The following is a 12,025-nucleotide window of genomic DNA, read 5'->3' as shown; positions in this document are numbered from 1 at the left end:
TACCTGCGAAGAACATGGATGGCATCCATGTTATTTTGGGGCAATTTGGTTGTTAAGAAACACATATTTCTGATATAAAAAACTTTGAAAACGGGTCAAATTTGACCCGAGGACAACAGTTGACCAGTTCCTGACTGAGCAGTCTTTCCCACAGCTCCAGGATCAGTGTCATCCTTCTGAATTTGGTATTTTCAATTAGACTGTATGAACTAATGTCCCTGTACATCAAAAAACACATGGCTTCAGTAACCGGGAAGAGTTGGGACCCATTTGGAAATCACGTTAGCTCCCAAACTTAACGTTAACTTGCCAGAAACTCAACCAGATGCATGCCGTGTCTCTTCACTGGTGGAAAATCAACTTTTCTGAAAACAGGAATTAAATTGGAAATAAAGAGTAAAATATAAACTAGTATTTGGCATGAAGTATCACAGGCTGCAGAATACTGCATGCAGTGGGCAGATTTAAAACTTCTTGTTTTTTAATTTGTGGTTGCCCACTCCATGCCTCTTGCTCTCACACAACCTCCACCAAGCAATCAAGTGTGGAGATAAATGGCTTTTAAGCATAAATAGCATAAGGGAATTGACTGTATTGTAAAATAATTAAACATTGTCAATAAACAGTAATTGGCCATCTGGTCAACGCAGACTTATACAGTCCTTGGTGTTTGCAGGTGGAGCAGTCGAAGGTCCTGGTAAAGGAAGGAGGAGTGCACCTTCTGCTCACCATCGTCGACACCCCCGGCTTCGGTGATGCCGTTGATAACAGTAACTGGTGAGCTCCAGCCTTCTGTCATTGGCTAATTTAAGTTACTGTAACACACTCTCATTGTATGACTGACTACGTTTGCATGCACATAATATTCCGGTTTTTATCCTTATTCCGAAAAAGACGATATTCCGACTAAGCTGTTTCCATGGCTAATGAAAGAGAATATTCCACTAATGTTCCCGTTGACATGTAGCCGTGCAAAACAGAATTTTTTCAAAGTTTTCCACCATTGGCGGACTTATACACAGCGTCCCTCTTTCATTTCTTCAATAACATTCTTGAAAAAGTCGCTGTATCGATGTTTGTGCGTATCCCAAAACCTGTGGATATCCAAGTCTTTGATAATGTTTAAAAGTAGCTGTGTTTCTCCTTCTTCTGAGCATGCATCTCTACCTCAGCCGGACTCACTTAAACTGTTGGCTGGTTGGTTTGGGTACAACAACCATAGCAACACACAGAGCTGACAAAGCGTGATTTATACTTCTGCGTTAAATCAATGCCGTGACTACGTACGTAGGTACGTGGAGACACGGACCCGACGGCGTAGCCTGACGTGCACCTCTCGAAAAACGTAACTACACGTCGCGGCAACGCACATCTCTCGGCCGTGGCTTGATAGCGTTGCATTTCCCCCGACTCATTTCCTGGTTCTCCTTCTCCATAAACAAGATGAAATCAAGGAGAGGGTTAACTTCTCCTGCTCCAGATTTCCCACCGTGGTCAGAAAGAACAGAGGAGACACTTTGTTTCTCTCACTATGACTCTAGAGTCACTACTCACTCTGAAGATAATCACCAGCACTCTCTCTACACACACTCCCCACACACATGCCGGCCCTGCTATTCTCTTAAAGAGATCGACGCACACACCAACGCACAAGTATAAACTTCAGGCCACTTACATAGGCTACGGTGAAAGCTCTGCACGGAGCCTCCGCAGGACCATAAATCACGCATTTGCCCTAAACCGGCCGTGAACTGTTGAAAACTTTGGTAAAAACCCCAATTGAGACGCATATTCCGAATGCGCTGTATACATGTCCAAAGAATGCCTGTAAAGCCCGAATAATGTTAGTGTGCATGTAAACATACTCACTGTACCTGACATTGATGTGAATTATTATTATTTTTTTAACCTTTATTTTACCAGGAATAATCCAGTAAAAAAATGACATCAAACAATCAATAATCAGAGTTCAGTAACAGGGCATGTGCATTCAGTGGTCAGAAAGTCCTTAATCCTGTTTTTAAAATCGTCCATGCTGTGTGGTCCTCAGCTGGCAGCCGGTCATCGACTACATCGACAGTAAGTTTGAGGATTACCTCAACGCAGAGTCCCGGGTCAACAGGCGGCTGATGCCCGACAGCAGAGTGCAGTGCTGCCTGTATTTCATCGCTCCGTCTGGACACGGGTAGGTACAACAGGGATCCTCCTGATCAGGGAATTTTGGCGCTATTAGAGTCATGCCGATATTTTTTTTCCAAATCTTTATTTGGGTTTGTCCAACCGAGAGACTTACAATAGGAAACAATTAGTCATACTAAAGCAAACTATAACAAACATTCATGGCTACAGGTTTCCACCATCAAAGTCCAAATCCAGCATCTTGAAATCTATACGTCAGTTAGGTCAAAAACTATTTCCACATAATCCATTTCTTCAATTTATGAATGAAAACATATTCTCTCACTCTTAGCTGGTAAGTCATTTTTCCATAGTGTAAATCTCTTCTATAATTTCTAGCCATTGTTTTATAGTCGGGGGTTCAGTTTCTTGTAATTGCTTTTTTACTTGTGATTAATAGTATCTTGGCTAAATATCTATCATTACCCATGACAGTGTGGCCTTTCAAAACGTGTGCTAATACACTATTTCGTCATCCAAAACACAGTCACAGATGAGTTATGTTATGCATTTGCAATATTACACAATGCAGGACTTTAATATGGAGTTCAACTTTATTAGAGATGTATAGTTGCATGAAAAGTTCTGTTTATTAATCTGCCTCCAGACTAGTATAATCACTGTTTTTGAGGAGGTTTTTCCCCACACTTCATTACTCACTCAGTCACATGGGAAGAAATAAGCAACGGAGCTGCAGAGTTCAGCTGTTGTGTTCCAGTGTTGCTCCGCTGCTGCCTCTTTCTCTGACCAGCAGTTACTGTAAGTAGTCCAAGAGGCTCTGCCTGCGCCCTGCTACCAGGCCGCCATGCAGGAATAACACTGGTGTAATCTGTCCTGAGCTCGCTGACCTGGACACCCCATTCCTCCCATCTGTGTCTTGGCTCTGACCACTGCCAAACACACACACACACACACACACACACACTCTCACTCTTGGCCTGGCTGTTTTCACACACTAAGCCACACTGTGCTGCCCACAGCAAAAGGTGGTTTTGCAGTCCAGTGCTGTTGAGCCGGTTGGCCCACAGTGACCCAGCCTGGGTCTGACCGCAGCCAACATCTATGCATATGATATGGATAAGGTGATTTGTCATCTCATTCGATTTTCTGCTGTAAAGTAAGCATATTAGAGCCAGCTTTCCAAACATTTCTGATTTAGTCAAAAGCTGCAGCTGAACTAGGATTTATTATGGAGACACATGATTCTCAACAGTCATGACAAATGTGTGTTAGAGTATCAGCTGTCTGCTTCATCCAGATGTACAGTTTGAGGTCAGCCAAGCCCATGTCGTGAGCACATGACGTGTGTGTGTTACTCTAACCATCAAACTGTCTCGTTTCTTTGCTTCTTTCTTTCTTTCTCAGACTGAAGCCCCTCGATATTGAATTTATGAAACGGCTACATGAAAAAGTAAACATCATCCCCCTCATCGCAAAAGCAGACACCATGACTCCTGAGGAGTGTCAACAGTTCAAGAAACAGGTGTGTGTGTGTGTGTGTGTGTGTGTGTGTGTTTGTGTGTTTGTCACTTCAGACTGAATGTACTCTATATGTTTCTGTTTGGCAAGCATTTTTCATGTTTTTTTCTTCAAATGTTATTGATTGGTCTGTCCTCCGTTAATGTGGCTAAATGATTCAATGCCAGGATGCTGTCACTGTAGACCTCCACAGCTTTGTGCTTTTGACTCCTTAACAAGTCCACATTAGGGATGTCAATGATTAACCGTTAATCCGCAATAAGAAATTTGACCAGATCAGTTAAAGGTGCAATATGTAATACTGTCAGCTAGTGTTTAAAATAGTTACTGCAGTACAAATTCAAAATACTGGAGAGAGTCATCTCCCCCGCCCCCTCCTCCCCAGACTCAAAGTTCACAGAGGTTGCCAGGCTGAGACCGCAGCATCCAACAATGTTGCTAGACGCTAGACGTCTCACATAGCCAGACATTACTCCATAGCACAGTGGAGTAGCTAACATTAGATGCTGGCTATATTGACATAGAAGACCGTGCTCACGCGGAGCTCTGTACCCAACTGACAGACACTTTTACAGCTTAGAATTACGGTAGGAACCGCTAAAAACACAACAACCTCTCTGTCCTCTCCACCCGACGGACAAACACACTTCCTCACACAATTACAGTAGGAACCGCTAAAAATAACACTACTTTTCCATCCTCTCCACCCGACTGAACACACTTTATTGGCTTAGAATTACAGCAACAATCGCTAAACACACTGCAAACTCACGGTCCTCTCTCCCGATTTACAGCCCCCCTCTCTTGGCTTAAAATAACTCACCGTTGTTGGCTACGGCCGCTGAACAGGCTACACGTTGTAAAGAGCCGTGGCCTCCTTGCCCGGTCCTCCGGTAACGTTTCAAGTTAGCATGGTTAGCATGGCGGCGTCGGGTTCACTTTACTGGCTGTGTCTCAGTTTGTTTTTGTGAGTAATCAACTCGGGTACTCTAGCTACTGTATATAATTCAGTGTAAGTACATGAATGTTGAAATGACATAAAATGCCCGTCCCTTGTAGCCGTGATAAATTAGCCTGAAGCTAATGCTTAGCTACCTGTTCAGGAGGAGATTAGCCAACTTGGGGTCCTTTTGGGCTCTAAGCTGTCTCCATCTTTAAATACATCTCCAATATTTACTCGGGGTTTGTTACATCTCTGGTCACGCAACTGTTAGAAACATGCCGGGTTTTTTAGGTCGGGTAGAATCTATCTCCGTTGATCCTGTTTGTTTGTTTGCTGCTTTCATGGCTGTACTAACGTTACAGCTGTAGCGCGCTGGGTATACGTTTTTACAGGTATATCTGGCAACCCGGCCTGGCTGTCAAACTGGGCAGTTGATACCAACACACAGGCCAAAACACAAACAGACATTCCGTCACAGAACGGAAATTTCAGGAGAAAATACTGGCATTAGCATTGTTGTCAACTTAGCATGTTTCCTTAATATCTGATGACGCATTGGGGTCATTTTTGGATTTATTACAGTAAATATATTACATATTGGACCTTTAAACAGTGAAAACAAAAATATTTTTTAAATTAAAAAACCATGATAACCAAAAAATAGGCTATACAATCTATTTCTTAACTGCTAGTTCACTTGCTAGTGCTAATAGTGCGTTCCATTTGTACTCTGAAGTCTGATTTTCCGAGGTCGAAGTCGGAAACACGCCCCCCTGACCTTGGATTTCCGAGCTCGGAACTTGGACAACCACAGAATACCCCGAGCTAAAACTCCAACATGGCTGCTCCGTGTATCAACAGTTGTCAAAGTTGTAGTAACATACAGTTAGCACTTCTGTCGTACACACAGTGCTTTCCATCTTCTATCTTTGGACATGTTTTTACGCTGTTTGTATGCACACAAAAAAACTGCGCAATGCGTTGTAAAACTGGCATTGCTAACCATGGCTAACCTGGCTAGAGCTAATGAAAACAATGAAAATCCGACTTGTAAGTGGAATGCATTCATCTCGGGTGTGATGTCATTCCCAGCTTCGGCTTCCGTCCTAAACACAGAGTACACGTCTGCAGCTGTCCGCGAAACAAGGAAAGTATGTCCGAGACTCTCGGACGGGTGTACTGGGACTCCGTTGCCTGTTTGTCAGTTAACGGTTAATGATCGGTTCCCTCTAAATTAGCATGCCTAGTCCAAATGATTTATTTAATTATACATCACAAGCCCCATGAAGAGAATACAGGAAGTTAGAGTAAGAGTTTCCACCAATGTGGAAGATGTATAGTAGGGCTGCACAATACAGTATATCCTGTTTTTATCATCTTCTGAAGAGTCCATGTTTTTTAACCCTCCGTGTCCTCCTTGGCTACTAGCAACTGTGTGGAGGAGGGAGGGGGGGTGAAGCGTGATCACGGAAGGCTTGTATCATGTGGATGCAACAACAGAATTGTTGTCATTACTTAGAATTGAATTCCTCATGGGGGAGACAGAAACTACGCACTATAGCTTTAATAAAAGAATGGTCCTTTCATTTTTATATTTTTTTAATTCAACACGCAACTTGTTGTATTTTAACAGAAGACTGAAAGCAGCAGAACTGAGCACACTTTAATATCTGTTTATTTACCGCAAATAATATCGTTATCGCGATACTTTCCCTGATATCGTGCCGCCCTAATGTACAATGTATAGCACCCTGTATTGATGCACAGACACTGTCTGTATACATGTGATGGTAGTGTTGATGTGATGAATGAGCAGGTGTGTGTATTGACTAACCTCCAGCGGAACTATTGATGTCTCTGGACCTGTTTGTCCCACATCCAGTACAGCTCGCTCTACATCACCTCTCATCTGTTTTTCCATTTCCCCCTGCCTCTCCCCGTTCCCTCTCTGCTGTGTGCAGATCATGAAAGAAATCCAGGAGCACAAAATCAAAATCTACGAGTTCCCAGAGACAGATGATGAGGAGGAGATGAAGATGGTCAGGAAAATCAAGGTCTGTTCCTCTAAAGCAAGCAACCCTCCATGAAACTTTAAATAATCTGTCTGTGGTTTTTTGTCTGTTTTTAATTTACATGGTACCAGTGGGGTGAAGTATTAAAGTCTTACATTTAATATTCTAAAAAATAAGGCCTTAAAAGTACTGGATATCGTTAACAAAGGTCTTCAATTTTGTCGTATATAAATATTTTGTGTGGGTAAATTTATTTTATTTTGTATTTTTACTTTCATGGCATAAGAGCTCTATTAGACTTAGACTATTAGACTTGTAGGACCCTATTTTGCATCTGGCGCAGCGCGAAGCCCAACCCAAGTGTCTTTGCTAGTTTAAGACCGACGCAGTTGTCAGTTTCCCGTCCAGCGCCCGCATTGTTTAAATGGCTAATGCACCTGCACCCATCTTTGCGCCCATGGGCGTGCTGGTCTTACAGGTTGGTGTGTTCAGGTGCATTCTTGGCCCATCTTGAGGCAGCGGAAAGTGATCGCACCATTGACCAACAAAAACCTGGTCTAAAGTCAATTACGCAGCATTTCATTGTTATTATAACAGCGCATTAGTAAAATGCTCCTAGGCTCGTGCACAGTGACACACTATGCTTGTTACACACACAGGGAATACACACAAAGCAGCACACAAACATGCAAAAGATTAAACATAAAAATATTACAACGTGAAATAGTATTATGATATGATCTGCTCGCGCCTGGCTTTTAAAGGGAATGGGTGATGACACTGATTGGTTTATTGCATGTTACGCCCAAAACACACCTCTGATTAATGAAGACACTAAGTACAACCCTTTGCGCTTAGATTGTTAAAATAGGGCCCTTAGAGTGGAAACACTCTTCACAATTATTAAATTCAGGTAACGTTACTTGGTAAATACTTCTTTTCTGAGCTTAAAATCCACACTGATTTTATATTATATGGCCGTGAAGTTGGCATTCAATTTTCTCCTAGGTGGTATTAAAAATCTTAAAAAATTGAAAAGTCTTAAATTTGGCTTGAAGAATCTTTGGGGTGCCCTAATTTATGTCATGCATACTATGTCTCTGTGCATGTTAGCGGCCAGTCACAGTTTACCGTGTATTTTTAGCCATTGTGCAACAGTTGTGTCCCCTCCCTCCTCGCTGCAGGACCGTTTACCGTTGGCTGTAGTCGGTAGCAACACCATCATCGAGGTCAATGGGAAGCGAGTGCGCGGGAGGCAGTACCCCTGGGGTGTGGCTGAAGGTGAGAGGTCAAAGGTCAACTGATCCCAGCCTAGAAATTGATGAACTAAGTGGAGCCTCTCTGTCACACACACACACACACACACACACACACACACTCATGCTCACACACACACAGACCACAGTTTCCACTGTTTTATTGGATTATTGAGCTGACATGTGTAGATGGTTTGCAAAGCAGTAACACAATCAATGTGCTCCTTTTTTTGTTCTCATTCCAATATTCAGCGCACACACCAACACACACTGTGGTACTGTGTTATTGAGTAATCGCAGCACTGGGGCTGGGTATCAGTACTTGATACCTTAAGTTCTCAACAGAAAAAAAGAACCCAGTACTGAGTAGTATCAAAACTTCTCCAGTCGAAAGAGTCCTGCTTTCTATCCTTTTTGTACACACACCAAAAAAGAAAAGACTATTTGTAGGGCTGGGCAATATATCGATAATATATCAATATATGAGACTGCATATCATTATAGATTTTGGATATCCTAATATCGTTATGGCATACGTGTTGTCTTTAACTGGCTTTAAAGGCTGGATTACAGTAAAGTGATGTAATTTCCTGGACTTACCACATTTTATCATTTCCCTTTACCCACTTAGTCATTGTATCTACATTATTGGTGATTATTTATGAAAACTCTCATTGTGTTAATATTTTATCAAATGGAAAATGACAGACAAACTGTTTGATAATGAACACCAGTTAAAGTGCTCATATTATGCTTTTTGGCTTTTTCCTTTTCCTTTATTGTGTTATATATCTTGTTTGTGCACATTATAGGTTTACAAAGGTAAAAAGCCCAAAGTCCACCCCAAAGGGACTTACCATCTCCAACAGAAAACACTGTTCACAAACTGCTCCAAACAGCTCTATTGTAGTCCAGCCTTTACTTCAGAGACAAACGTGGTCACTTTGGAACACATGTTATAATGCTCACCTAGCTGCTAGTGCCCTCATACTCTGCTTCTGACTGGCTAGTAGTCCTTACCTAGCTACTGTCAGGGCACGCCCTCATACTCTGCTTCTGACTGGCTAGTAGTCCTTACCTAGGTATTGTCAGGGCACGCCCTCATACTCTGCTTCTGACTGGCTAGTAGTCCTTACCTAGGTACTGTCAGGGCACGCCCTCATACTCTGCTTCTGACTGGCTAGTAGTCCTTACCTAGGTATTGTCAGGGCACGCCCTCATACTCTGCTTCTGACTGGCTAGTAGTCCTTACCTAGGTACTGTCAGGGCACGCCCTCATACTCTGCTTCTGACTGGCTAGTAGTCCTTACCTAGGTATTGTCAGGGCACGCCCTCATACTCTGCTTCTGACTGGCTAGTAGTCCTTACCTAGGTACTGAGCATGTGCGACTCCCAACAAAGATGGAACAGAAGTGAGATGTCTCACTCTGTAGCTAAAACAGAGAGCTCAACACACAGGGTGAAAAGAGGAGCTGCAGCAATGAGCAGTACAACAAAAATATGGTGTTTTTTATTTATTTAAACCATGTAAACCTATTCTGGTACAATCTCTGAATACAATTATGAACCTGAAAATGAGCATAATATGAGCACTTTAATGTAATCTCATGTCATAGTTTTGTATGATCTGGCTGAGAGAACCAGAGAACAGGAACAATGCAAGCCTCAATGAAGAAAAACACAAGCCAGCGATACTGATAATATGAAGAAGAAAACAACACGGTGACACACTTGAGCCGGCAGTGCAAAACTAGACATTTTTTGTCTTTAGCACAGGATATGAGAGCCCTGTTTGACCTGACACAGGAAGTTGCTGTCACATTGTGGTGAGACGTATGAAGCATGACAAACTTATTCAGCTTAAAGATGAGCAGAGCGCCGCACTGTGAATGTGACAGAGGTGTCTACTGTAATGAATGGGAGGCAGTGAAGGGAACATTCCAGATCATGTTGATTATGCGGTTGTCGTCTCAGAAGAACAACAGCAGCTGAAGACCGGAGTGCATTACAGCCTGGCATTTTAGTTTTAAAGCGTAACTCTCGCCAAAATGCACCCTAGGGTCTTTATGTGAATGTACCCGAGTCAAACTTTCATTTAAAAGCATATTTAGGACGGAATCGCCACTTTTAAGATTTACTTTTGAATGGGAGTGCTAGGGGCACTTTTATGCTAGCCTCAAAATAGCTATTTTTAAACCACTAAGAAGGCTCAATACATCTTGAAACTTTGCTCCAAGTATCACCAGGGGCTCTACACCTTAATGAAAGCATTGACAACTTGGTTTGTGTTCACAGAGTTTACTAAAAAGAAAGGTTTTCAACAACTCATCGTAGGTCTTGTTGTTTCCAGCTGCAGCCATTTTATCAGTCAAAAACAATCGATTTCCGAATGCAACATAACAGGGAGGAGAGTAAAGATGGAAAGCTCATAAAGCTTAGTTCCATATAAATGCACGGATTATTTCTTGTTTTGTCGTTATGGAAAAACAATATTGACCTCGTAGTTGAAAAAGGAGCCTCATATGGAGTCCGTTCATTCGCATTCGGATATCGACTCGTTTTGACTGCCGAGGTGGTAGCCAAGTCTCATTTTGTGTCGAGCCTTCTTAGGGTTTTAAAAATAGCTATTTTGAGGCTAGCATAAAAGTGCCCCTAGCAGTCCCATTCAAAAGGCCATTTGACCAAAAAACAAGAATACGGTAAATCTTAAAAGTGGCGTTTCCGTCCTAAATATGCTTTTAAACGAAAGTTTGACTCGGGTACATTCACAAAAAGACCCTAGGTTGCATTTTGGCGAGAGATACGCTTTAATGCATCATTGTTGTAAGTGATTCTTACATTCCCTAACTGTGAAAATATAAACTGAATAAAAAGCAAGGAACGTGGCCGGGTTGTCTCAGTGGGTAGAGCAGGCGCACATGTACTGAGAGGTTTATGTCTCGACGCAGAAGTGCAGGGTTCGATCCGACCTGTGATGATTTCCTGCATGTCTTCCCCCTCTCTCTCCCCTTTCTCACCTAGCCGTCCTGAAAAATTAAAAAAGGCAGAAAAGCCCAAAAAAATTATCTTTTTAAAAAAAAAAAAAAAAGTTTTGTAATGTCAACCTCTTCTTTTGCCGACTGGACCGAATTCTCGGTGGCCCGTCTAGCTAGGCTAGCAATGGATTTCACTTATTTTTTTAAAAGGAAACGTATCCGAGGAAAACAGGGAATTTAATTGTGAATAGATGGAAGAAGGCAACATTGAAAGACACGGGGATGAAAGAAAGAAAGAGCGATTTGTGAACTGCTGCAAAAAGCAGAGCAAATCTACATTTAAGAACTAGGTAAAGTCTCCCCAAAAAAAAATGAAAAGGATCAAGAGAGTATTTGCGGCTCCAGACAGATTTGTGTTGGTGTATTTTATTAATATTTTTATTTAATTTTTTGCCAAAAATGGCTCTTTTAATAGTAAAGGTTGCTGACCCCCGGCATAGTGGATGACTTCTAGGAGTGCAGAGCTGGAAGAAGTCTTCAGATCCTTTACTTAAAGGACAATTCCGGCGCAAAATGAACCTAGGGGTTAATAACACGTGTGTACCGAGTTGACCGTTCTCTGGGATATGTTTTCATGCTAATTGAATGGGACCAGTTTTAGCGCAAACCGCTAATTAGCTTATAACGCTAGTCGTCGGGGCAGAGGGTAAAGTAAAAAGAAATCTCTATTTCTACACCACTAACAAGGCTCAAAATAGCACCACACTTCAACAGTAGCATAATGAGGGTCCCTACATGTAAACAGAAGCATTGAGAACTTTGTAAGTGTACAGACAGTTTATTAAAAAGATAGATTATAAAGACAATACCGTTCACGTATACAGGCGGGCGCCATTTTGGGAAAACAGTCATGATCAGTCGAACGACGAACGCCGTGCAACCAGTAACCAGGAACATAGCTCAAACACGGATTTGTCCTTTAAGTAAAAGTACTGATACCACACTGTAAAAATACTCTGTTTGAAAATGTTACTTAGGTAAAGGTATGTAAGTATCATCAGGAAAATGTACTTAAAGTATTCCACATAAAAGTACTCAATGCAGAAAAATCCTCACGTTTTAGAAACTGAAAGCGATCCAAACAGTTCTGTCAATCAAAGTGTTTAGTGGCTAATCATTTCG

General features: G+C 42.0%; 1 protein-coding gene and 1 long non-coding RNA gene across 4 annotated transcripts in view; one reads left to right on the top strand and one right to left on the bottom strand.

Annotated features, from left to right (window-relative positions):
* The window catches only part of LOC116035934, a 25,330-nt gene extending 19,632 nt beyond the window's left edge, over positions 1-5,698 (bottom strand). The window contains exon 1 of the long non-coding RNA XR_004101487.1: positions 5,494-5,698. This is a non-coding gene — a long non-coding RNA (uncharacterized LOC116035934). The remainder of the gene's footprint in view (positions 1-5,493) is intronic.
* The window catches only part of sept7a (septin 7a), a 55,325-nt gene that overhangs the window by 31,771 nt on the left and 11,529 nt on the right, over positions 1-12,025 (top strand). For all 3 annotated transcript variants that reach the window (XM_031279318.2, XM_031279317.2, XM_031279319.2), the window contains exons 5-9: positions 677-777; positions 2,051-2,185; positions 3,544-3,661; positions 6,562-6,654; positions 7,797-7,893. In XM_031279318.2, coding sequence (XP_031135178.1) covers positions 677-777; positions 2,051-2,185; positions 3,544-3,661; positions 6,562-6,654; positions 7,797-7,893 — 544 coding nt within the window. The remainder of the gene's footprint in view (positions 1-676; positions 778-2,050; positions 2,186-3,543; positions 3,662-6,561; positions 6,655-7,796; positions 7,894-12,025) is intronic.

Source organism: Sander lucioperca, chromosome 16 (assembly GCF_008315115.2).
Source record: "Sander lucioperca isolate FBNREF2018 chromosome 16, SLUC_FBN_1.2, whole genome shotgun sequence".
Classification (NCBI taxonomy): domain Eukaryota; kingdom Metazoa; phylum Chordata; class Actinopteri; order Perciformes; family Percidae; genus Sander; species Sander lucioperca.
Note: the sequence above shows the minus strand (reverse complement) of the source record. Positions and strands in the feature narration are given on the sequence as shown.